At 48.3% G+C, this 27,485-nt stretch overlaps 1 protein-coding gene across 5 annotated transcripts in view; it reads right to left on the reverse strand.

Annotated features, from left to right (window-relative positions):
• The window catches only part of SCARB1 (scavenger receptor class B member 1), a 92,977-nt gene that overhangs the window by 35,917 nt on the left and 29,575 nt on the right, over positions 1–27,485 (reverse strand). For all 5 annotated transcript variants that reach the window (XM_043902083.1, XM_043902084.1, XM_043902081.1 and 2 more), the window contains 3 exons: positions 8,073–8,230; positions 4,167–4,308; positions 5–208 (listed from right to left, as the gene is read on the reverse strand). In XM_043902083.1, coding sequence (XP_043758018.1) covers positions 5–208; positions 4,167–4,308; positions 8,073–8,230 — 504 coding nt within the window. The remainder of the gene's footprint in view (positions 1–4; positions 209–4,166; positions 4,309–8,072; positions 8,231–27,485) is intronic.

Consider the following 27,485-nt stretch of genomic DNA (forward strand, 5'->3'; position numbering starts at 1 on the left):
TTACCTCAGCAAATAAGCCAAACTTGCCCTTGAAGGGGAGTGAGTTTGGGAAGTACTGATTGATGAGGTGGATTAAGGGGTCATCATAGCCCCACATGATCTCGCCAACAGTGCGGTTCATGAAGGCACGCTGGCCAAGGGTGCTGAACGCCAAGGTCATGATCAGCTTCAAGATCCCGGGCCTGTTCTCCATCATCATTGACGCACTCTGCAGAGGCAGGGGACACCACAGGTTAGAGGCGAGACACAGCTTGTCTGCCCTCCCTGGACCCAAGCTTCAGGGCACAGCCATCCAGGGATATGGTCAGGCCTAGAAGGATCCCTGCAGTGGACATCTGGGGCATCCAGAGCCATCCCCTGATCCTTCAGTAACAGGACCACCTGTGCTGTCGGGTTCAGGCCGAGTTAACTCCACCCCCAGCCCCAGAAGCAGTCATGTGCCTTAGTCCTGGTCAATCAGAAACCTTCCTCTCTCTGGCTACAGTGACTGGTTTGGGAATATGTATGCAGCCCCATCAGAACCAACAAGCCACAAGGAGCAAATCAGCTGGGGTTGCAGGGTAGAGAGGGAAGGCGGCTCTGGCTGCCCTCGAAGGTGGTGTGTGCAAGGCTGCAGCCACCCTGAGGGGTGGATCTAACAGAACATGGAACCGACACAGATCTGGGCAACCTTGTTTGCACTCTGGATCAAGCCACACCTGAAACCAGGCCAACTCCTGCCCTTTCAGTATCATGAGCCCATAAATGCCCTTTTTACTTATGCCTATTTAGAGTACCTTTCACTGTAACCTTATAAGCAAAGAATCTTCATGTAGACTGTACTCTACTTCCTTAGCATCTCCCTTCCAAATTCCAAGAGCCCCAAGCACCAGTTCTACCTAGCATCTGGGTGCTTAGAATATGGGTGAATTTATTTTCGAATTTTTGTTTTCCTCTGGAGATACCGTCTTGGCACTTGGTTTACTTTTTAAAGGCACCTCATCCAATATCTGGGCTTCCCTGGTAGCACAGCTGACAAACCGCCTGCAATGCAGGAGACCTTGGTTTGATTCCTGGGTCAGTAAGTTCCCCTGGAGAAGGAACAGGCTTGTCATTCCAGTATTCTTGGGCTTCCCTGGTGGCTCAGATGGTAAAGAATCAACCTGCAATGCAGGAGACCTGGGTTCGATCCCCGGGTCAGGAAGATCCCCTGCAGGAGGGCATGGCAACCCACTCTAGTATTCTTGCCTGGAGAATCCCCAAGGACAGAGGAGCCTGGTGGGCTACAGTCCATGGGGTCACAAATAGTCAGACACGACTGAACAATAAGCACAAGCACATCCAGTGTCTAATCTCTACCTGTAGAAAAGGGAAGGGAACCAGGATTTTCTTAAACATAAAGGTCTGATTCTATAAGAATTCACAAGGGTCTCCTTAACATTATGATTTTTAGGGTAATAAATAGATGGGTTTTCTTTATTTTGTATAAACACTGGCATCGTGTTTCTCTAAGTCAGTATTTCTTCTTTTTCTTTCCTTTCTGGCTGTGTCAGGTCTTAGTTGTGGCATGCAGAATCTTCTTTGTGGCGTGTGGGCTTAGTTACCCCATGGCATGTGGGATCTTAGTCCCCCGACTAGAGATCAAATCTGTATTCCCTGCATTGCAAGGTAGATTCTTAACCACTGGACCACCAGGGAAGTCTCTTAGATGGTTTTTAAAAATCATAAAAGTATATAAAGTAAAAGTCCCTCTCTAACCTGTGACCCTCCTCTTCCTAATCTCCTCCCCCAAGAAAAACCACTGCTCTGGGTTCTTGAGTATTCCTGCAGGAAGCATCAACACCAGGAGTCAGCAAGCTATGGTCCATCGGCCAAAGCCAGACCAAGGCCTGCTTTTTACAGTCCAGGAGCTAAGATGTTCCTAGGTTTTCAAATGGTTGAAAGAAAAACAAAAGACGACCATATGAAAAACATGAAAATTATATGAAACTCACATTTCAGTATATCCACGAAATAGGTCTCTTGGCACATAGCCACGCCCACTCATCTATGTTTTTGTCTTGGGCGTCTTTTGCATTTTTAAAATATTTATTTATTTATTTGGCTGTGTCAGGTCTTAGGTGAGGCATGCAGGATCTTCAGTTATGGCATATGGGATCTAGTTCCCTGACCAGGGGTCGAACCCAGGCCCCCTGTATTGGGAGCTCGGAGCCTTAGCCATTGGACCACCAGGGAAGCCCCTGCTTTTGCATTATAATGGCAGACTTGAACAGCTCCAACAGAGAACATCTAGCCCTCAAAGCCTAAAACATCTACTATCTGGCCCTTTATAGAAAAAGCCCAGCTGGTCGAGGCATGTAAAAGCACGTGTGTCAAGTGGGTGTGTGCATGCCTGCAAGTATTTCTCCTTCGGAAACAATAAGTAGGGGCACTATGCTTGTGTCCAATTTTCCCTAGTTAGACATAATTAAGAGACTGCTTTCCATGACACCCTCTGCAGCCCTGCCTCCTTTTGCTGGATTTATACTAGTCCACTGCTCGTCTGCAGTAGATATCACAACATAACTCCACATGATGATCCGTAGATGTTTGCTCTGAAAACGTTGCTGAAATAAACATCCTTGAGAACAAACATCTTTGCCCACATGTGTTATCCTATCAAGAGGACACATTCCTACCTATGTTTCAATTTACATCAAGAATCACCTCAATTTAAATTGAAAATTACCTTCCAACAGCTCATACCAGTTCCGTTCCTAATGACAGTGTCTGTTCCCACAAACGCTCCTAAGCCCTGGGCATTTATCACACAGTCTTTGCCAACCTAATTGGTGGGGGAAAATGACTTCACTGCCTAAACACGCACATCTGACTCTGAGAGAGGCAGCAGCAAGGCTTCAGGCTGCATTTATCTGAGCTTTCATCCTGTCCACCCAACAGACTTCACAGGTGCATTCACATCTGATCCTGAGCCCAGCCTGGGGCCAGTCCGGGAGCACACATCTGCTGACCCTCAACTGGGTGGACAGAGGATTGAATGGGAGGCTGAGTGCCACAGAGTGGCAGCCTCATAGTGGCAGAGTCATAGACCAAACTAGTTTCAAAACCCTAATCTGCTACCCGTCAGTTGAGTGACTTTAGATAAGTAACCTAGCCTCTCTGTTCTTCAGTTTTCTTCTTCTACAAATGGAGAAAATAATAGTACCTAATGATCGGGGGATTGCTGACAAGTAAACAAGGTAGTATGTGTGAAGCCTGACACACAAGTTCTAACACATAGTGTCAGCAAGATGCTCACCTAGCACACCTGAGACAGTTCTCTCCAGAAAGCCCTGGCCCTTGGCTGGCGTCTGAGATCCTGATGTTAGGAGGGCTCCCACCACTCCCTAACTGGTGAGAGGGGTTCACTGTGCCTGGACTGTACCACCTGCTTTCCCAGAACCTGGATCCGTGCCAGGCAGAGGGCATCTCCATGACGAGCCCCCAGTAAACACCCCCTGGGCGCTGAGTCTCTCTAGTGGGCATTCCTGGTAGAGGAGACCTACCTGTGTGTGGTCATAAATCACCGCTCAAGGAATGAAGCGTGACTCCCCTGGGAGGTGGCTCTGGAAGCCTGCGTCTGGTCACCACCCCACGTGCCCTTTCCCTCTGCTGATTCTCTTCTGCCTCCTTCCACTCTACCAAAGCCAAGAGCACAACCATGTATGCCAGGTCCTGCGAGCCCTATGAGTGAGTCAGCGAGCCTGGGGGTGGTCCTGGGGACCCCGACACACACGGCAGGCAGGCAGTAAATCCAGCTGCTTCTATGACTCTTCCCTGCAGAGAATGGATGTCCTGTCCACAACCTCCCTCCAAACACCACAGACAAGCACACAGCGCCCCCATTCAGCTTCCCACAAGTACTCCCTTTTGGAGAGTCTAGGTTTGCATTTTTTTGTTGTGTTGTTGCACCCGATTAGGGGTTGAACCCGCATACCCCTGCAGTGGAAAACGAAGTCTTAACCACTGGACCACCAGGGAAGTCCCTAGATTTGCAGATTGAAAAGGGAAAGGCCATGACTTTGACCAATGCCCCCAACCAGAGACCAAGATGCACCCAGGAAGCCCGCCGAGTCAACCCGGGAGCCACAGGCTGAGCTCTGCCCAGCGCAGGGGGCAGGCGGAGAGACGGACCAGGGGAATCTCACCAGGACCAGGATGTTGGGCATGACGATGTAGTCGCTCTCCTGGCCGCGGGACTTATCCGGCTGGAACTGGTAGCTGCGGTGCTCCAGGAAGGACACCGTGTCATTGTTGTTGAAGGTGATGTTGCTCTTGTGCCTGAACTCCCTGTGGGGGAGGAAGCCGGTGGGTCAGCTGCCAGGAGCCCGGGGTGCCCTCGGCTGTCTGTGTGCCGAGCCTGACTGCCTCCTACACGTCTGTTCCACCACCCACCCACTGTGGTTTGTGCTCAGTCGCCTCTTTGTGACCCCAAGGACTGTATGCAGCCCGCCAGGATCCTCTTAAAGTGGAAGTGTTAGTCACTCAGTTGTGTCCGACTCTTCGGGACCCATGGACTGGGGCCTGCCAGGCTCCTCTGTCCATGGGATCTTCCAGGCAAAAATACTGGAGTGGGTTGCCATTTCCTTCTCCAGGGGATCTTCCTGACCCAGGGATCGAAGCTGGGTCTCCTGCATTGCCACGTGGATTCTTTACCACTGAACTGCCTGGGAAGCCCACCCACTGCCGGACAGGCCCAGAAGCCTCTTGTCACCAAATCCCATAGGCTCCCTCCCCCTGGGCAAGCTGCCACCATCCCTCCGCCCCTCATCACCCTCCCCCTGGGCATCCTAGCTTTTCTGAGGGAGACAGCAAGGATGGTGGATAGGAATATGCACTCTGAAGACAGGAGGCAGGGGGCCCAAATCCTGTCTCCATCATTTACTACTTAAGCCTGTTTTCCCACATTTAAAACGGGAGTAATGGGACTTCCCTGGCAGTCCAGTGATTAAGACTACATGCTTCCGCTGCAGGGGGCATGGGTTCAATCCCTGGAAGGGGAACTAAGATCCTGCATACTGCAAGGTGCAGCCAAGGAAAAAAAATAAAATGGGAGTAATAAGCAGGCCTACGTCATTAGGTCCCTACCTGTGAGAATTGAGTGAGCTAATGCACGTCAAGCAATTAAAACGATTGCCTAATGCATAGAGAAAAGCATGTATCAGCTGCAGTTTTTATTGCTGTTATGCTGTCTTTATTCCATCATGCTCTGCAATCCATTCTCTGCAGAGCATCCAGAAGAATCTTTGGAAAGGGGGAAATCAGATCACATCATCCTCTCCTCCAAACCCTCCTTCACACACAGGATAAAACTGAGCTCCTTCTGTGGTCTCCAGGGTCCTCACCCTCCGGCCCCGTCCAATTCTCAGGTCTCCTCTCTCCCACTCACTCTCCCCTCACTCCTAACATGCCAACCACACATGCCTTCTCCCCTCCTGGACTACCAGACTATTCCCACCTCAGGCCCTTTGCACTTGCTGCTCCCTCTGTCCATGACTCGCTTCCCCCCAGATCCTCACGTAGCAGTGCCCCCTTCTTACCATCTGGGTCTAGGGAAGTGTCTTTGTTAGACCTATCCCCGCCAAGGCCTGCCTCCAGCACTCTCCATGGCTTGATCTGCTTTGTTTTCACCACGCTTATGCTGCCTGGGTTCCCCTCTCTTGTCCACTTGCTTATTCTCTCCTGATGGGAATGTCAGCTCTGCGAGGCAAGGGCTTTTGTCTGCCTTTAACAGTAAACTGGCACCGTGCCTGGCACACAGGAGATGTTCAATACCCAATAAACACTTATGGAATGAAGATATAAGTAAGAACTTTGGCAAGCCAGGCTCAACTTTGACGCAGAAGCCTTTCGGGGATGAGCTAAGCCAGGATTGCAGTTTCCTGAGGGCAGAATGGGCAGCACCAGAAATCGGGTCTTGTATTCCAGGAAGCCCCTTCCCCAATGTCCCTGTGGAGTCTGTGGTGCAGGCTGGCACCTGGCAGCTATTCTGGAGCCTTGTGGCAGAGCGTCTCTTGGAAAACTGCTCCAGCCAACCCCACGAGCCCAGTAGCCACTGGAGAGCTTCACCCTCCCAAAGAATGATCCAATGAAGAAGCTGTGACGGCTGTGGTCATAAAGAAAGACAGCAGGACCCTGTGGGGCCCTCCCAGGTAAAAATCCTGTTCCGCGTCCCCAGTTTTTTTTTGTAGGGAATAAGCTTCATTCAGCCTCTTTGACCTTCCTTCCCTGAGTTCCAGGGGGCAGATGCAAACAGTTGTTTATCAGGGGAGGGAGGGGATGCAGAAGCAAGTTCAGTTCAGTTCAGTTCAGTTCAGTCGCTCAGTCATGTCTGACTCTTTGCGACCCCACGAATCGCAGCACACCAGGCCTCCCTGTCCATCACCAACTCCCGGAGTTTACTCAAACTCATGTCCATCGAGTCGGTGATGCCATCCAGCCATCTCATCCTCTGTCGTCCCCTTCTCCTCCTGCCCCCAATCCCTCCCAGCATCAGGGTCTTTTCCAGTGAGTCAACTCTTCGCATGAGGTGGCCAAAGTACTGGAGTTTCAGCTTCAGCATCAGTCCTTCCAATGAACACCCAGGACTGATCTCCTTTAGGGTGGATGGGTTGGATCTCCTTGCTGTCCAAGGGACTCTCAAGAGTCTCCTCCAACACCACAGTTCAAAAGCATCAACTTTTCGGCGCTCAGCTTTCTTCACAGTCCAACTCTCACATCCATACATGACCACTGGAAAAACCATAGCTTTGACCAGACGGACCTTTGTTGGCAAAGTAATGTCTCTGCTTTTTAATATGCTATCTAGGTTGGTCATAACTTTTCTTCCAAGGAGTAAGCGTCTTTTAATTTCATGGCTGCAGTCACCATCTGCAGTGATTTTGGAGCCCCCAAAAATAAAGTCTGACACTGTTTCCACTGTCTCCCCATCTATTTCCCATGAAGTGATGGGACCAGATGCCATGATCTTAGTTTTCTGAATGTTAAGCTTTAAGCCAACTCTTTCACTCTCCTCTTTCACTTTCATCAAGAGGCTTTTTAGTTCCTCTTCACTTTCTGCCATAAGGGTGGTGTCATCTGCATATCTGAGGTTACTGATATTTCTCCCGGCAATCTTGATTCCAGCTTGTGCTTCTTCCAGCCCAGCGCAAAGGAGGGGCAGTTAGCAAACAATAGTGCAGTCTTGGGGCAGGGTCCTGGCTTCTCCTCAAGGGATACACAGAACAACATCTCTGAGTTCTTCTGCAGGAACTAAGGCCCCCATCAAGGTGGAGGATGGTCCTCTCTGGCTGAGCAGAAGAGTCCTGGAACACCTCCCTGTTAACTGCACCACCAGCCAATCAGAAGAAAGTTTTGCACACAGTGGAAGAAGATAAGGCCCTGACCTTTTCTCCAAATGAGTCTCCCTTTAAAAACTTTCATGGTTGAGCAGAATCTTTAGAGTTGGTTTTTGGACATGAATTCACCTTCTCCCCACATTGCTGGCCTCCTGAATAAAGCAATCTTTCCTTTCCAACCAGCACTTGCCTTTTTTTTTTTTTTTTTTTTAACTTTTTGGCCACACCTCGAAGCATGTGGGCTCTTAGTTCCTTGACCAGGGATCGAACCTGTGTCCCTTACAGTGGAAGTGTTCATTCTTAGCTGTTGGACTGCCAGGGAAATCCCAACACTTACCTTTTGAGTGGCAAGCAGCCAAACTAAGGTAACAATAATGTGTTAATAACTATCATTTACTGATCACTTACTGCATGCCAGGCACTGTGCTGGGCTCCCCATTATCTCATCCAATCCTCATAACCACTCCACCATGGAGACAGTCATCCCCATTTTACAGAAGGGGACACTGCGGCAGAGGAAAGTAAAGGCCCTTGCCCACAGTCAGAGACCTGCTGAGTGGCAAAGCCAGGCAGTCACTTCCAAGTCTCAAGCACTGGAGCACTGGATTAGAGCAAGCAGACTGACCCTGAATGAGCCCTTCTGCAAGGGGCCTCAGTTTCGTCATCTGTAAAATGGGATGATGACCTGAGTCCCAGCCCAACCCCCTCCATCCTCACCTGTACACATAAGGCCCGCGCTCCTGCACCTGTGGCTTCTGGCCTTGGATGATCTCCTCGGGGTTGAGGATGTTGAAAAAGTAGACAGAAAGGTAGAAGGGGACAGGGATTTCCTTCCACATGTTGAAGGACAGGCTGTTGGGGTCGATGCGCACATTCTGTGGGGGACGAGACAAACAAGCTCATGAGGAAGAGGGCCAGGGCCCCCACCCACCCACCTGCCCTACCACAAGCCTCCAAAATGGCTGCTTGGTGCCAGCCTGCATCACAGACTCCACAGGGTCATTGAGGAAGGGGCTCCCTGGAGGTGCCCTAGGAGCAGGAGGAGGTGGGAAAGCTGTTGACACATGCTGCTCCAGAGTTGACATAAGACATAATTAATGTTAATAGTTGATATTATTTTTATGCATTATTTTAAAATGTGTTTTAATAACAACAGCCTGATCAAGAGACTGGGAGGTGGCCACTGCTCAACCACAGCTCACAACACCTGGTGGGAAGTGGGCTCCATGTGTCAAATTCATCATTCATTCATTCACTCATTCATTTAACACACATTTTTAAAAACTGAAGTATAGTTGATTTACAATGTTTCAGGTTTACAGCAAAATATTCAATTTTTTATATATATATATATATACATATTCTTTTTCAGATTCTTTTCCACTATAGGTTATTTTAAGACATTGAATATAGTTCCTTGTGCTATATAGTAGGTCCTTGTTGTTTATCTGTTTTATATATAGTAGTGTGTATCTGTTAATTCCTAATTTATCCCTCTCCCCTTCTCCTTTGGTAACCCTAAGTTTGTTCTCCATGTCAATACACATTTACTGAACACCTACTACATGCCAGGCCCTCTTCTAACAGCTGGGGTTAGAAAAGTGAACAAGACAGACTCAGATCTCTAACTTCATGGGGCTTTTATTTCAGTAGAAGAAAGACAGGTCATCAACAATTAGGGTAAAATACGTGGTGTATGAAAGGACATGGTGAAAACACAGGAGGGACTGGGAGGAGGACTGCAATTTTAAACAGAGCAGTCAGGCAGGTGAAATGTAAGGAAAAACAAAGCACAAAAAACTAAACCAAAATTAAAAACTAAAGGCACTGGAGGGAACATGTGGATTTAGTGGTGGTGGGTAATTTCATCCATAAGACACAGCCTGTGCAAAGGCCCTGGGGCTGGGAGAACTGAGACAGAGCAATGGGGAACAGCAAGGAAGCCAGGGGGGAGCAGAGCCTACGCGTGGGAGGGCAGGAGAGGAGAACAAGAGCAATTTTCGATGAAAAGCCAGAAATACAGAAATTTACACGCTGTGGTCTTGTACTAAGTTGCTTCAGTCATGTCTGACTCTTTGTGACCCTGCGGGCTCCTCTGTCTATGGGATTCTCCAGGCAAGAATACTGGAGTGGGTTGTCCTCCTCCAGGGGATCTTCCCTGACCCAGGGGTCGAACCCGTGTCTCCTGTGTCCGCTGCACTGGCAGGCAGGTTCTTTATCACTAGCGCCGTATGAACTATAAAACTCCAGGTTTATAAAGCTTGGCAAAAACCCCTTGCCACCCAACCCCGCTCCCAACCTGACCAGCCCATCAGGTAGTTGCTCCATGTTGCAAAGCCGACTGTCTGGAACAGCTTGCGTCACCTTCACTTTTTCTTTGAATGTGGCCTTCCAGGACAAGGACAGCCACTTCCACTGTCCCCAGACAGACTGTCCCAGAACCAGTGGGCAGGGACTCTGGAGAAGGCAGAAGACTGGAGCTGGCTGGTCAGGCCCAGCCCCATGTCCCTAACTGGTAGATTTTGGGAAGAAGTGGGTTTGAAGAGAGTCAGACCTGAGGGCCAGCCCTGAACCTGTTTTCCCATCTGTGCAATGAGGCCAGTGACTCTGTAGCCTCAGTTGTGCTTCATTTGATCTACATGGCACTTCAATGAAGAAAAGTTGAACTCACTGTCAAGAACAAAAGAAAACGATTTAACATAAAATCTGGATTTCAAAGTTCTCTTGAAAATACCAGATCAGAGACTTGCCTTCGGGTGTAACAATCCTATATTGATGAACACATCTTCCTACCAGCTACGAGAGTCACAGGGATCACTTTTTTTTAAGGTTTTTAAAATTTAGTTATTTCTCTTTGGCTGCATTGAGTCTTCACTGCTGTGTTCTGACTTTCTCTAGTTGCAGTGAGCAGAGGCTACTTTCTAGTTGCAGTGCTCAGATTTCAGTAGTTGCAGCATGCAGGCTCAGTAGTTGCGATCCACAGGCTCAGTTGTGGAATCTTCCCAGACCAGGGATCAAACCCATGTCCCCTGCACTGGCAGGCAGATTCTTAACCACTGAACCACCAGGGAAATCCAGGATCATTTTTATAACCTGAGCATCCAGTACATGCAAATAAAGGTGACTAGAAAATGTGCTTTGTACAAAGCAACACAAATGAGTATTTCCTTACTGAAGAGGGTATGGAGAAAAGGGAACTCTCCTTCACTGTTGGTGGAAATGTAAACTAGTACAGTCACTATGGAGAACAGTATTGAAATTCCTCAAAAAACTAAAAATAAAATTACCATATGATCCTGCAATCCCACTCCTGGGCATATATCTGGACAAAACTCATTCGAAAAGACACATGCACCCCCAATGTTCACTGCAGCACTATTCACTATAGCCAAGACATGGAAGTAACCGAAGTGTCTACTCACAGATGAATGGATAAAGAAGTTATGGCATATATACCACGGAATAGTCTCACCATAGAAAAGATGAAATAATGCCATTTGTGGCAACATGGATCAAACTACAGATGGTCACACTAAGCGAAGTCAGTCAGACAAAGAAAGACAAATATCCTATGATATCACATGAGGAATCTTAAAATATGATACAAATGAACTTATTTGTAAGACAGAAACAGACTCACAGACACAGAAAACAAGCTTATAAGTGCCAGGGAAGAAGGGTGGGGGCAGGTATATATTAGGAGGTTGGGATTAACACACAGACAACTACTATATACGAATTGCTGTGCTATACACCTGAAACTAACATAACATTGTAAATCAACTTTATACCAATACAAAATTTAAAAAAAACAAACAAGCATTTCCCAGGGATTGCCTGTGTGTCAGATGCCGTTCTAGGCTCTTCACATCATTGTCACCTCCCTAACCAACACCATGACCCCTCAAACCAAGAGGGCCATGGCCCTCACCTTAAACAAAGGCAGCAGCTGCAACTCCCTTCTGGGCCCCGAGGTCCCTGGGGCTGAGGTATTTCCAGCTCCTCCCAAATTTTGTGAGCTGCTAGAAATCCAGATGTTTCTATGGCGTCTGATTGTTTCAAGAGCAACACCGTATTTTTCAAAATCAACACACCCAGGAGGCAGATGGCTCATCTTCAGGCCACGAACTGGACCCCAGGAGACCCCTTTGCCACACTTGCCAGAGCACCTCAGCCAGACCATCTCCCAGAAGGGGGACCTCTCTGGGTCACAGGCAGGGACACTGAGGCCCAGCGAGGCTGTGTGGCTCTTCTCCAGCCCCACCACCCACCCCCTCAGCATGGGCTTGGTGAATGAGGTGAATGCTTGCCCCATCACGTCCGACTCTTTGCAACCCCATGGACTCGGGCCCGCCAGGCTCCTTTGTCCGTGGGATTTCCCAGGCAAGAGTACTGGAGTGGGTTGCCATTTCCTCCTCTAGGGGATCTTCCCGACCCAGAGATCAAGCACGCATCTCCTGGGTTTCCTGCATTGCAGGCAGATTCTTTACCACTTGAACCACTGAGGAAGCCAAGAAAGTGGAATTCAGACTTCAGCCTGGAGATTGTTGGGGGGTTTGGGGGTCGGATGGAAACCCTCAAATTTTAATACAAAGGATCAAAGACAGGCCCACCCGTGGAGGCAGTCTGTGGTGCCCTCTCTCCCTCCCCTCATCCACAGAACAGTGGTCAGAAGAAAACACATCAACCCAGTTTCCTTCTTTTTACATGTTTGTGATAAGACACATAAGATCTAACCTCTTAGCAAATATTTAAATATACAGTACAGTGGGTTTTCTATTTTTCGCTGTGCTTGTAAGACCTTAGTTCCCCAACCAGGGATCAAACCTGGGCCCTCGGCAGTGAGAGCGCAGAGTCCTAACCACTGGACCGCCAGGGAATTCCCTACCATGTAGATCTTTTATTCACCATGACTAATAATAATATTATGTAATATTGGAAATATAATTGTAAAAGACCCTGATGCTGAGAAAGATTGAAGGCAGGAGGAGAAGGGGACGACAGAGGATGAGATGGTTGGATGGCATCACCGACTCGATGGACAGGAGTTTGAGCAAACTACGGGAGATAGTGAAAGACAAGGAAGCCTGGCGTGCTGCGGTCCGTGGTGTCACAAAGAGACAGACACAATTTAGCGACTGAACAACAACAACCATAAATAAAAAGGAAGGAAGGAAACTTTCAGAGGTGATGGACATGTTTACAACACAGATTGTGGTGATGGCTTCACTTCTCTCTAAACTCATCCGGTTGTAGACGTGCTTAGTCGCTCAGTCATGTACGATTCTTTGCAACCCCATGGACTAGAGCCCACCAGGCTCTTCTGTTTATGGGATTTCCCAGGCAAGAATGCTGGAGTGGGTTGCCATTTCCTTCTCCAGGGCATCTTCCTGACCCAGGGATCGAATCCCACATCTTGTGTCTCCTGCATTGCAGGTGGATTCTTTACCCGCTGAGCCATGAGGAAAGTTGTATAATTATATACATACAACTAATTTATTACGTCAATCATACAGCAGTAAAGTGGCTTAAAATTTAAAAAAAAAAAAAAAAAAGTTTCCAGTTCCTGCCTCCCTCCCCCAGCCCTGTTTTTTAGCAAAGGTACGGTGACCCAGAGAAGCCTGGAGAAGCCTTTGAAATTCCGGAATTCCGCTGTGCTTTCCTAATCTCCTGGCCTTTCCACCCAATTCAGGGATAAATCAAGGTCAAATCAATGAATCACCAGATGAAGGCTTACATCTCTCTCTCCAACAGAAGGGGCTGTGGGGTTCTAGGGCACCACTCCGTTCGTGGGTACGCACAGGGAATCTCCCATGAGCCAGTTTTGCCTTCTGGATAAGTTATTAATCCTTTCTGTGCCTCAGTTTCCTCATCCATAAAATGAGTGTAATGATAGCATCCATCTCATAGGTATGGTGTGAGATTTAAGTGCCTTTGTAAAATGCTTAGAACAGGGGCAAGTAGAACCTAGGGACCCAGCAGGTCGGCCATGCAGAGTCACCTGGCACAAAGTGACCAGCCCTTCCCCCTCCCCCATTGCTGCCCCACCTCTGGTGGGGGATGGACTTTGCACCGCTTACAATCAGAGGGATAACTTTCTTTCGGTCACACTGGACCAGAAGCATTAGGACCAGGCAGCTGATTAGATAACAGTGCGCAGGCCAAGCTCACGGCCTTTTGCCCAACATAGCTGATTCTATCCCTGCCCCCACCCCCCAAGGTCAAAGATCACAGCCCACACACAAAGACCAAGAGAGAAAGCCAAGGTGATCCCTTCCTGGACGCAGCTCCCTCTTATCCAACCAGATTCTCTGAGCTCATTCTGGACAGCCAAGAGGGCTGCCTGGAAGAGACGCCATGTGAAAGAAAGAGTTGGGCTTTGTCATGAAAAAAAGACGAGGAGGGTGTTACTGGCAGGGGACACAGCCTGTGCAAAAGCTAGGTAGCTTCTAAGAACATGACCTACCTGAAAGTCCACCAATCTCAAATACGTTTTTAAAACAACTCAAATGTTCATGATGGATAAATCAACTGCTGTGTTTATACAATGGAATAAACAGATAAAAAGGAGAACTGATGCTTTCAAATTATGGTGCTAGAAAAGACTTGAGAGACTCTTTGCAACGCTATAGACTATAGCCTCTCCAGGCACCTCTGTCCATGGGATTCTCCAGGCAAGAATACTGGAGTGGGTTGCCATGCCCGCCTCCAAGGATCCTCTCCACCCAGGGATTGAACCTGCATCTTTTACGTCTCCTTCTTGGCAGGCAGGTTCTTTACCATTAGAGTGACCTGCGAAGCCCTGTAAAGAGAATCATACAAGTCTTCAAATGTATCCATAATTCTCTATTTCTTGAAAACAAGCAGAGATACAAAAGACCATATACGTCTCCTTTTACTTAGCAAAATATTTTTGAGGTCCTGGTCATTAATCTTTTTAAAGTGTAGTTTGCTGACTTTGTTGTTGTTTTAATTTGTTTGCCCCAGGTCTTAGTTGCAGCATGCATGATCTTTTAGTTGCAGCATGTGAACTCTTAGCTGCGGCATGTAGGACCTAGTGCCCTGACCAGGGATCAAACCCAGGCCCCCTGCAATGAGAGCAAGGTATCTTGGCCACCGGACCAACGAGGAAGTCCCAGTTTGTTGACTTTTATCAAATGTACATACCTCACCTGTCTGGCAACAAGAAATGGGACATTTTCATCACGCCTTGCTTAAAAGGATGTGTATGAGCCTTTCTGTGCTCCTGGCAGCATTATCTACAAGAGCCAAAAGGTGGATGTGACCCAAGTGTCCACTGACAGATGAATGGGTGAATGTAATGTGGTGTAGCCAAGGTTATTCAGCCTTAAAAAAAAAAAAAAAGAAATTCTCATATGTGCCACATCATGAGGGAACTTTTAAAACATTCCTACAGGCAATAAGACAGTCGAAAAAGCACGTATTATATGATCCCATTTGTGTGAAGTGTCTAGAACAGGCAAGGGAGTTCCCTGGCAGGCTAGTGGTTAGGATTCTGGGCTTTCAGTGCTGTGGCCTGGGTTCAATTCCAGGTCGGGAAACAGAGATCCCACAAGCTGTGCAAGATGGTTAAAAAGAAAATAGGCAAATCTATAGGGACAGATCTATAGAAGACTCTTGAGAGTCCCTTGGAATGCAAGGAGATCAAAGCAGTCCATCCTAAAGGAAATCAAGCCTGAATATTCATTGGAAGGACTAATGATGAAGCTGAAACTCCAATACTTTGGCCACCTGATGTGAAGAACTGACTCATTGGAAAAGACCCTGATGTTGGGAAAGATTCAAGGCAGGAGTAGAAGGGGACGACAGAGGATGAGATGGTCGGATGGCATCACCGACTCCATGGACATGAGTTCGAGCAAGCTCCGGGAGTTGGTGAAGAACAGGGGAGCCTGGCATGCTGCGGTCCATGGGGTCACAGAGTCGGACACGACTGAGCGACTGAACTGAACTGATAGGCACAGAGAACAGTCTGGGAGTTGCCAGGGGAGCATGGGGAGTGACTTCTTAACAGCTACAGGGTTTCTTTTTGGGGTGATGAAAATATTCTGGAACTAGAAATGTGTGTAATGGTTGTACAACATTGTGAATGTCCTAAATGTCACTCAATCGTATGGTTTTTAATGGTTTAAATGGTGAGTTTTTTATTAAGTGAAACTTGAAAAAAGAAAGTGAAAGTGAAAATTGCTCAGTCATGTCCAACTCTTTGGGATCCCATGGACTATGGTCCATGGAATTCTCCAGGCCAGAATACTGGAGTGAGTAGCCTTTCCCTTCTCCAGAGGTTCTTCCCAACCCTGGGATCGAACCCAGGTCTCCCACACTGCAGGAGGATTCTTTACTAGCTGAGCCACAAGGGAAGTCCAAGAATACTGGGTGGGTCCTTCTCCAAGGGATCTTCCCGACCCAGGAATCGAACCAGGGTCTCCTGCATTGCAGGCAGATTCTTTACCAACTGCAAAATCAGGGAAGCCTTGACACAACTTTAAAAAAAGACAAAAAGACTAACTGCAAATTAAAACAAGATCACTTCCCAAAAGATGGACGCAAATTAAGTCACCTGAGAAAAACAAGCCCTGGAAAAGGTGTGGGGAGACAGAGATGCCCAAGAATGTGGGCACACTGCCCCTCCTCCCCATGACCCTACGGTGGCCTGCTTGGCACTCTGGCTTTCAGACACTGCTGACCCCGCCCAGGATCACTACCTGCATACCTGGGGCGGCGGAAACATGCTTCAGGAAAGAACACCTGCCTTTCCAGCACGATGCTACTTACACTCCCAAAGAATCATCTGCTACTCAAATACTCTCTCCTTACCCATTCTGTCTTTACAGTGCTGGTCCCCACTCACCCCAGTCATCTCGCATCCCAAGACAGGATCGCATGCAGCCCAGAGCTGGACAACTATGCCCTACAGATTCCCACACGTGTGCAAGATGGCTGCAAAACAATCATCGAGGGACTTCCCTGGTGGTCCAGTGGTTAAAATTCCATGCTTCTAATGTATTGGTTCGATTCCTGGTTGGGGAACTAAGATCCCACATGCTTCGTGGCAGACAGAAACTTGAGTGAAAAAAAGACAAGCTGCAGAAAGATAACCGTCACTATGGCCTGTTCATGGAATCACTGACACAATGGACATGAGTTTGAGCAAACTCTGGGAGATGGTGAAGGACAGGGAAGCCTGGAGTGCTGCAGTCCATGGGGTCACAAAGAGTTGGACACGACTGAGTGACTGAAGAACAACTGCCTATTCACATGAATTTTTCAAACACACAAAATAACATGAAACATTTTATTTAAGTTGCCAGCACAGTGTTGGCCTATAAGCCAACTGGCCTGGCCCCTGTGGCCTCTCCAGATCCAATATCCTGCCATGTCCCTATCACTCAGCCCAGCCATGCTGGCCTCCTTGCCATCCCTTGTACAAGTAGGCACAGCCCTGCCCCAGGACCTTTGCATAGGCTGTTCTCTCTGCCCTCAGTGTTTCTCATGAGGTAGCAGCATAGCCAAATCTCCCACCCTTTTTAATCTTTCCTCACATGCCTCCTCCCAGGAAGACACACCCTATCTACCCCCAAATCCCTGAACCCCCTAACCTGCTCTATGTTTTCCATAGTCATTGTTACATTCCAGCACACTTATAATTAATTATGTCTACTGTTCTTCATCTGTCTCTCCTGCCAAATCATAAAGCCACCAGGACCAGATCCTCAGTTGCTTTATTCACTGATGGCTCTCCCAGGCCTGGAACAGAGGTTGGCACCCAGCAGGCACTCGGCAATATGAGCTCAGGAACAAATAGAATCAGAGTAGAAATGTCTAGGGAGTGGCTGTCTGCCTTCTCTTTTGTGCATGTTTTAGAAAGCTTGTACTTGAGGTACTACAGGGTAGGGGTTGGGGGGGGCACACTTCGAGGTTTGCAGTGTCTTAGATCCCTGATCAGGGATTGAACCCAGGCCCTCAGCAGTAGAAGTGCAGTCTCAACCACTGGACCACCAGAGAAATCTCTCAATTAAGTAAATCTTAAATATTATAATGCTAAAGGAAATCAACCCTGAATATTCACTGGAAGGACTTATGCTGAAGCTAAAGCTCCAGTACTTTGGCACCTGATACAAAGAACAGACTAATTGAAAAAGACCCTGATGCTGGGAAAGACGGAGGGCAGGAGGAGAAGGGTATGACAGAGGACGAGATGGTTGGATGGCATCACCAACTCAATGGACATGAGTTTGAGCAAACTCTGGGAGCTGGTGAAAGACAGGGAAGCCCACTGTGCTACAGTCCACGGGGTTGCAAAGAGTCAGACACAACTGAGTGACTGACCAACAACAAACATTATAATTTTAATTAAAATGTGATCTGCAACCTCACTGGCCAGGCAGCAGCCTTGAGTCTGGGGTGAATGGATGCTGAGACTCAGATCAGCAGTGGTCCACCTCCAAAAGCTCCCATTTCCTTTCTGGGTGGGGCAGTGAAGACCCTGCCAAGAGGGGGCACAGAGCAGATGTCCTGAGGCCCAGGGGCAGGGGAGTGGGACCCCAGACCAGTCTTCTTCATAGAGAGGCCCACAGAAGGCAGGGGAAAGGCCCAGGCTTCACATAACTGTCCCTTCAGGGAACTCAGGCCAGCCAGGCAGGCCTCCAGCACAAGCCTGGGATGAGCTTGGAGCAGAGAAGCAGGCAGAGGCTGAGAGGGGCCCCACAACTTCAGGGGCCTCTGTCCTCACCCTTGGGAGTCAGCAGATCACAGGATCTCTGCTCACAGACGCCAGGAAAGCATCTCTCAAGGGGTCACTGGGGCCAGGAAGTCTGCAACCCCGGTTAAACCACCCACCAGGAAACCTCCCCTTGCCCATCTCCGGAGCGGTAAGGCTCCTTGGGCTGCTGTAACAAAGCCACACTCTGGATGACTTAAATCATCTATCCTCTCTCAATTCTAGAGGCTGGAAGTCCGGAATTGAGATGTGGGCTCCTTCTGAAGGTTCCAGGGGAGGAGCCTAACTTGCTCCTCCAGCCCCTGGTGGTCTCAGGCATTCCTCGGCTTGTAGCCACCTCCCTCCAATCTCTGCCTCCTTCATCACATCCCCCTCTTTCTGTGTATCCTCTTCCTATAAAGACATTCCTGTTGGACTTAGGGTCCATCTGATCCATACTTTCATCACATCTGCAAAGATCCTATTTCCAAATAAGATTAACATTCGCCAGTAATGGGGGTTAGGACTTGGACATACTTTTTTTGGGGGGGGTGGGCAGGGGAGAGACCCTGCTCAGCCCAATCCAGGGAGAAAAAGCCAGGGCAAAGCTGAGTGATCAGGGTGTTGCTTGAACCACAAGTGCCTACTGCCTCCCATTACATTCTTCCCTGCTCCCAGGATGACTCTGACTGCCAATTCCAAAACTCCACTCTCCAGGTGCCACCTCCTCCAGGAGGCCTTCAGGGAACTACCTAAGGTGAGCCTGCTCTGATCTAATTAAGACCTGGGTCATTCCGTGGACAATCACCCCATCCCATGCTAGATGCTATGTTTTGAATTTAAAAATAGATGAACAAGGGACTTCCTTGGTGGACCAATGGCTAAGAATTCTCCTTGATTGCAAGGCAGAGGATGCCGGTTCGATCCCTGGTCAGGGAACTAAGATCCCACATGCAGAGGGGCAGTTAAGCCCTTAGTGCCGCAACTACTGAAGCCTGTGCACCACAACCAGAGTCTGTGCATCGCAACAACAGATCCCACATGATGCAAGGAAGATCTTGCATGCCACAACTAAGACCCAAAACAGTCATAAATAAATAAATATTTTTTGAAAATAAAGATAAATGAATAAAATGGGGTCCCTGAGAAGCTGGGGCAGGGCAGGGAAGCCAGAGAATCCTATCCACCATCTGTACAGCACTGGTCCAGTAACAAAACACTTCTGCCTACCTTGCCTCATTATATTCTCAAAGGCCCATTGAACAGACACAGACACTGAGGCCTGAGGGCCAAATATCACCTGGGGTCACAGGTGCAGGAAGAGACTGAGCCCCTGGTTTTGCATCAACATGCAGGCCTGTTTCCTCACGTTTCTCTCCCACTGGGCTCGGAGCACGCAGGACAGGAGTTTCACAAATTAATCATTAATTTGGTCTGCCCATTGAATTGCAAAATGCAATCCCGCCCCCACTGGTAACAGGAAACACACCTCTAATAACCAGATGAGCCAAGACTCTGATTCACCTGTACGAGGCCAGGTTCTGGGATGAGACCAGACTCTTCCCGCTCCAGTCAGTCACTCTCTACCTCCTGGATCCAAGGATCCAGAGACACCCCCAGCCCCATAGGGCCCATTTTGTTGTCGTTGTTGTTCAGTTGTAGGGTCATATCCTACTCTTTGCGACCCCATGGACTACGGCACGCCAATCTCCCAGAGTTTGCTCAAACTCATGTCCATTGAGTCAGTGATGCCATCCAACCATCTCATTCTCTGTCGCCTCCTTCTCCTCCTGCCCTCAATCTTTCCCAGCATCAGGGTCTTTTCCAATGAGTTGGCTCAACTCAGGGAAGACTATAGTATGGGCTCATTCAGTCTGGATTTGGGAATGCCATACCCTTGACTAAAGTTCTGACTTCCTTTGATTTTAAAGGCAAGAAAAATCAAAGAAAAGTTGTTTTTTTTTTTTTTTAAACAGGAAACCCAAGCATGTTGCTACAACAGCAGAATGAGTTGCTTAAGCTAAGAAGTTGAGTTATGCTTGACTCCTCCATTTCTCTCCCACCCAAAAACCATCCATCAGGAAGTCTTGGCTGCTCTTGCTCTAAGACACACCCAAAATCCATCCACTTTTTCCCAACACCACCCCTGGCCCCTAGCATCATTTGCTTGGACCAATGCAGTCATCTCTTCACTGATTTTCTCAAGTTTGCCTTTGTCCCTAGGCTGTTCGCCAAACAGATCACAGCTACTGGTTTAAAAGGTACATCTGATCATGGCATTTTCCTGCTCAAACACCTCCCACAGCTCCCTACTTATCTAGGGATTAAATCCCAATCTCTAACAGTGACCTACAAAGTCTCGCACCCTCTGGCTCCCTGCAGCTACACTAATCGTAGCTCCCTTGACAGTCCACCTCACTCACTCTGATCCAGCCACATTGACCTCACTCTTCCTGAGCCCACCAGGCAAGATTCTGCCACAGGGCCTTTGCATTGACTGTTTGCTCCTCCAAGGGCAATCTTCTCTCCAAGGTCCACATGGGTGAGCCCTTCATTTCTCAAGTCTAAAGTCACCTTTTCAAAGAGGACTTCCATCAGCAATATTTGCTGATTTCTCACTGCATGTCAGGCTCTTTTCTAGGTCCTGGGGACTATAGCAGTGAACGAAATGGACAAAGAGACTATCCTTTCTAAAGTAGTCCTTCCCCCATCACATTCCACCCACCACCTGTTTCATCTGCCCAGCATTATCAACATCAGCAATTCCTATGTATTTGTTGACAAGTCCCCCTTCCTGCTGCCTGGAATGCAGTCATGATAGATTGAGCTACAACAGCCACCTTATGTCATGAGGCAGCCGTGAGAATGGTAGCCACACACAAAGGATGGTAGAGAAGAAAGATAGGAAACCCGGTCCCCGTGACTTCAATGGGGCCACCCCATCAGCCCTGGGCAGTGAGTCCTCAGAGAAGGGTCCATCAGACTCACAAAGAGATCCTATACCATATACCAAAAGGGCTGCCACGAAAAAGACTGACAAATGTCAGCAAGGATGTGGAGGCACCAGAATGCACACTGGTCAAAGTGCAGTTTGGTACAATCGGTACAGAAAATGATATGGCAGTGTCTCCTAAAGCTAAATAACACACATGTCCACAAATGAATGACAGATGGCACATTCATACAATGGGACATCGCCCAAGCAAAGAAAAGGAATGGACACAGATGACCTAAATGAGCACAGTGATGACCAACAGAAACTCAATGCCCATTGATGTGATATTCCAGGGAATGGGCAAAGCTAATCTCTGGTGCTAGAGGCGGGGGTTGCAGCACCTTGGGATGAGAGCTGACATGGAGGGATTCAGGAGAGCCTTCCCCAGGTGAGCATGCCAAACACACATCCACATAATTAGTCAACCTCTACACCTAAGGTTGTACACTTTCCTGCACTGATGCTCAATTTAGAATTTTTTTTTCAGCCTCGCCACTCAGCTTGCAGGATCTTAGTTTCAGGACCAGGGATCAAACCATGTACCCTGCAGGGGAAGCACAGAGCCCTAACCACTGGACTGCCAGGGAATTTAGATTTTTTAATGAAAAAAAATTAAAGCAAAAAAATTTTTAATATAAAGGGTGAGGGCTTTTGAGCTGTTTAGCACTCCCTCAAGAGGCACCTCAGCCCACAAAAGCTCAACAGGGAGACTGTATCCCATCCAATCTGACCTCTGAAGCTCTCAGCCTGCCTCTAGGAGACCAGCAAGGAGACCACTGGGGACCCAGGAGGAAGGAGGGGCGGGTCTGGAGGCCCTCCCTACAAGCAAGGGGACCCAGCTCTATGTCTGCAGTCAGCCATTCCCCATCTCCTAACTTCCTGCCCTTCTCCATCTACCAGAACTTTCTGTGGCCTGGTTTCCTCACCTGTAAATAGGGTTTGGAAATAGGGAGGACCAACCTCAACTGGGGAGTCATGTGGACATAATGAGATGAGCGCGGCACTGAGCCTCTGTGCTCTTCCTGCCCAAACCCAGAACCACAATCTGATCACAAGAGAAGCGTCAGACAAATCCCCATGGAAAGGGCATCCGACCAAACCCCTGACCATCCAGGTCACCAAAACCAACAACACTCTGAGAAACAGGCACAGCCAAGAGGAGCCTAAGGAAACACAGTGACTAAGTGTGACATGGTGTCTGACGGGATCCCAGGAGAGGAAAAAGGAAATGAAGGACTTCTCTGGAGGTCCAGTGGTTAAGACTATGCTTCCACTGCAGGGGGCGCAGGTTCGATCCTCAGCTGGGAAACTAAGATCCCATATGCTTAGAGGTGCAGCCAAAAAAAACTTTTTTTAAGGGAAAAGAAAAAGGAGATGAGCTAGGAACTAAGGAAATCCCAACAAAGTGCTGACATTAGTTAATACTAAGGGATCACCACTAATGGACTACACTAATAAAGATGTTAGCAATAGGGGAAACCAAGTGTGGGGAACAAGGGAGACCTCTGTACCGTCTTCTCCACTTTTAACTGTAAATCTAAAATTGTTTTAAACATAGGAAGCTATCGAGACACAAATAGGACCTATCTCACAGGGTTCCATGAGGGTCACATCAGTGCCTGGCTGAGTTACATCAGAGCTGAGAAGCAAAGGAAAAATGAGAACCCCAGTGGTGCTCCAGAACATTACATTCATTGAGTAAATACTGAAATGTTTAAAAGTAGATATACTAAAACAATATTGGGACTTCCCTGGTGGTCCACCAGTTAAGAAACCACCTTCCAATGCAAGGGAGCCCTGACCAGGGAACTAAGCTCTTAGATGCCATGGGGAAACTAAGCCTATGTGCACTGCAACTAGAGAAAGCCCACACACCACAATGAAGACCCAGCATAATTTAAAAAAAAAAAAAATTTAAGAAAAAAATAAAACAACATTTTAAATATTTTATTTAAACCCAAACCAGAATTTATTATAAATTTACCCCTGGCTTTTCTTTTTTTTTTTTTTTACTTCCCTAGCTTTAATGGAAGCAAATTCATTGCATTCTATTTCTATTGCCATATAACAAACTATCAAACATGTACGGGCTTAAAATGTCACACATTTACCATCTGACAGCTTTGGAGGTCAGAAGTCCAAAACGGGCCCCAGGTGGCACAAGTGGTAAAGAACCCGCCTGCCAGTGCGGGAGACCTAAGAGACATGGGTTCGATCCCTGGGTTGGGAAGATCCCCTGGCGAAGGGAATGGCAACCTACTTCAGTATTCTTGCCTGGAGAATTCCCGTGGACAGAGGAGCCTGGAGGGCTATAGTCTATGGGGTCACACAGAGTCGAATATAACTGAAATGACTTAACACGCACACACCATAACAGAGCTAAAATCAAGGTGTCTGCAGGGCTGGTTCCTCCTGGAGGCTTTCTGGGAGAATCCAGTCGCCTAGCTTTTCCAGTTCCTAGAATCCACCTGCATTCCTTGGCCCCCTTATCACTCCAACCTCAGCTTTCATCATCACATCCTTTCTGACTCCCTGCCTCCCTCTTACAAGGACCCTTATGATGACATTAGTCCCATCCAGATAACTTCGGACAATCTTCCCATCCTGAACTCCTTAATGTAATCACATCTACAAAGCCCCTTTTGTCACATGGGGGTAACATATCCACAGGTCCCAGGATTAGGACTTCTTTGAGGGGCCATCATCCTGCCTCCTACACCCACTCAGAGATGCAAGGCCTCCTCCCACACAGCCCCATCCACACCCAGGAGCACCCCACTGCCGGGGCAGGGTAACGTTTGTTCCCCATGTGCCCCTTCCTTTCCAGGGCATCCTTGTCTGCAGCCACCAAGCAGGGCCCCCGCCAGGACAAGGTGGACCAGCTCCCGCCGTGGGAGGCCCACTGTCCTCCTGAAGTGCAGCCCCGCACCCAGGAGGCTCAGCCCACCCCTCCATGTGTGAACCTCCACCCTTCATCTGCAATCTGAACTTCCTTAAAAGAAACAGTGGGGGGAGGGTTCCCTGGTGGCTCAGTGATAAAGAATTCGCCTGCCAATGCAGCAGACACGGGTTCAATCCCTGATATGGGAGATTCCCACGTGCTGCAGAGCAAGCCCATGCATTACAACTACTGAGCCGGCGCTCTAGAGCCCATAAGCTGAAACTACTGAACCCATATGCCGCAACTACTGAAGCCCGAGTGCCCGAGAACCTGTACTCCACAAGAGAAGTCACCGCAGTGAGAGGTCCCCACTCACCACAAGAACAGAAAAGCCCGTGCAGCAACCAAGACCCAGCATAGCCAAAAATAGATAAATAAAATTATTAAAAAAAAAAAAAACACGGAGCAGAACACAGTCTGGGTGGGTCTTCTTGCAAGTGCTGCAGTGGGGCAGGGCGGGGGTGGGGGGGGGGACTTTGTTCTCAAAACTCAGGTCTGAGAGAAGCCCCTTTGGGGCCTCAGACAGGTCCCTTTCTCCTCCCAAATTCTAAGACCAAAACACAGCCTGGCCTGACAGTGACACAGGGTGTCCATCGGAACAGGAACTGAGACATGCCCCAAAGAGCTCGGCCGGCTGCACTGTCAGCCAGAAAGCTGAGAGCCTAAAAGGCCAGCCTCCCCCTCTCCCCAGGGCAGCATCAGAACTGGGGAGAGGGGTGTCTCCCAAAGCAACCCTCCAAAAGCCAACAGGTTCCCACAGGACAGATGGGGGAGCAATGGTCAGAGGACAGACAGACTTGGGGTCCTAAGGATCTCAGGAAGCTTCCTGGCTGGGCAGGGACCAAGTGACCACTGAGCCACACTCCCTCAGCCCCGCAAAAGGGACCCAAAGGTGGGGGGGCCCAGGGCATTTCTGAACAGCTGAACAAGTTCATCATTTTGAAAACTCCTCATTATACCTCGGAATTCTTTTTGACGGGATAACAGCCCCGTGGCAGCTTCAGAGGCAGGGGTCCTTTGCTTTATATCATTGTTGCTTACCATGGGCCTGTTTGAGCAGTGGTTCTCAAAGTGTGGTCCCCGGACCAGCAGCATCACCTGGGAACCTGATAGAAATGCTGATTCTCAGGTCCTTCTCAAACCTGCTGACTCAGCATCTCTGGGGGAGGGACGCAGACATCTGTGTTTTAACAAGCCCTCCTGGGGCTCCTGCCACATGAGACAAAGAACCACAGTGTCAGATACTTGCTTCAGAATAACTCAGGAAAGGGGAAATGGATGTGGGTGGTGGTACAGATGAAACTGGAAGGCAGGGACTCGATGTCTATTAAAGCAGGCGAAGGGCACATGGCAATCTTGCTATGCTCTTTTTTAAAATGCACATTTGAAAATTTCATAACACATTTTTTTAAACCAGTTAAAATTCGCAACCCCTACTGCACTCCCAGAGAAACAGATTTGTCTTCCTGAAGCCAACTCCACAAACTGTCAGATTTGGCCAGTGGATGAGTTTGGGATCACGTTGTATTTCAAAATACTTGAATTTGTTGACAACATCTTAAAAATGGCAGGTACGTTTCGGATTTCCAGCTTCTTCTAAACAACTGGCAGGTGTGCTGGCTCTGGGTCTGCATCCCCACGTAGCCTAGCGTGCTGAGTTAAGCAGCAGCTGCTCCTGGCACAGGACCTGCAATCCGGATCGCCACAGGCTTCACGGCTCCCTAACACCTCACACCAGGCTGCTTCACTCACTGGCATTGTCAGCATGGCCCTTCCAGGGATCTGAGTTTGTAAGCCCTGACCTACAATAACACAGGATGAGAACATGGTACTCACTTATTCATTCCAACCATGCCTAAGCATCTAATACGCTCACAACTGGCCCTCAAGTGCCATGGGGAAGCAAAGTTCATCAGACAGAGCTGAGCAGGGATTAGGAAAATGACAGGTTATTCACAAATCACTCAGACACACAAAAGGAAGAGCTCAGCTCATTAAGCATATTTACTGGCACTGGAACATCATTTAACACTGGCAGGACTGGGACTTCCCTGGCGGCCCAGCGGTTAGGACTCCACACTTCCACTGCAGGGAGTATGGGTTCGGTCACTGGTTGGGGAACTAAGACCCCACATGCCACATGATGTGGCCAAAGAAATAAAACATTGGCAGGACTGTCAATAGGCTGGGATACCATTGGGGCATTAGCTACTAAAGCAAACTCTGGTATGAGTGATGATACTCTGGTATACACTCTGCAATACTATTGGAGCATTAGCTACTAAAGCAGACATCCATGCCCAACACCCCAGTAATCCCATTCCTGGGTATTCACTAAGAGAAATGAAAATCCATGTCCACACAAATGCTCCCAGCAGTTTTAATCCTGGTAACCCCAAACCAGAAACAATCCAATTATTAACCAGGACATCACTGCATTATTCACACAAGGGTATATTTACACAGCAGTGAGGAAGAACAGCCACATGCAATGTGGGTCTATCTCACAAGCCTAACGTTGAACAAAGAAGCCAGACCATATCAGTACTCACTGTGTGATTCCATTTTGATAAAGTACTAAACCAGGTAAAACTAAACTATGCTGGAAGAAGTCAGGGTAGCAGTCACTCTTGCAGCTGGGTAGCAAGGGAGTGGGGAGCACAAGGGGATTCTAAGATGCTGCTGGTTACCTGAGGATGTTCAGTTGTGAAAGTTCTGCCTGTCTGATATGATGATGCCAGCATTTACTGGGTACCAGGCTCAAAGGTCACCTTTATCCCCTCCTCCCACAAAACAAACCCTGACTTGCTTCCAGTATTGGGAACAAAGCCTTAAATCTCAGAGAAGATGGGCCCCAACTGTAGTCCAGGCCCATAGGCCTGTCTAGTTTCTGGTAGCTTCTGAGAAAAAAAAAAATAATTCTCTTGCAATAAGAGGAAGAACTGAACAGAGCCCTCTCGTTGTACCATCCCTCCTTCTGGCTTTGAATGATGTGTATAATAGTGTGATGTCTGGCACTGTGGCAGCCATCATGAGATTCTGAGGGCAAGGCTCAGAAAGTCACACAGACACTGACCCAGTGCCCTGAAATAACTGAACTGCTGAATAAAGCTGGAAACATCCACCACCTCCAGTCTCTCACGAAGCATGATAATAAAGCTCCCTATTATACCACCCACTTGGAAGCAGGTTTTCTGTTGCTTGCAGCCCAAAGGATTCCATCTGAAGCAATGCTTTCATTTAAGCCTGATAGTCCATGAGGTAGGTACCATTATCTGCTCTGTTTTGTTGATGAGAAAACTGAGGCACCCAGAGATTAAACCACTTACTTGCCCAAGGGCACAAACGCAGTAGTGACAGAGGGTCTTCAACTCTAGTTTGCACCCAGAGCCTGGGCCCTAACATTCCACTGCCTTGGTAAAGGCTCATTGTGGTGTGGATGGGAAAGGATCACAGGGAAGGGAGAAGACTGCT

This window comes from Cervus elaphus, chromosome 5 (genome assembly GCF_910594005.1).
Source record: "Cervus elaphus chromosome 5, mCerEla1.1, whole genome shotgun sequence".
Classification (NCBI taxonomy): domain Eukaryota; kingdom Metazoa; phylum Chordata; class Mammalia; order Artiodactyla; family Cervidae; genus Cervus; species Cervus elaphus.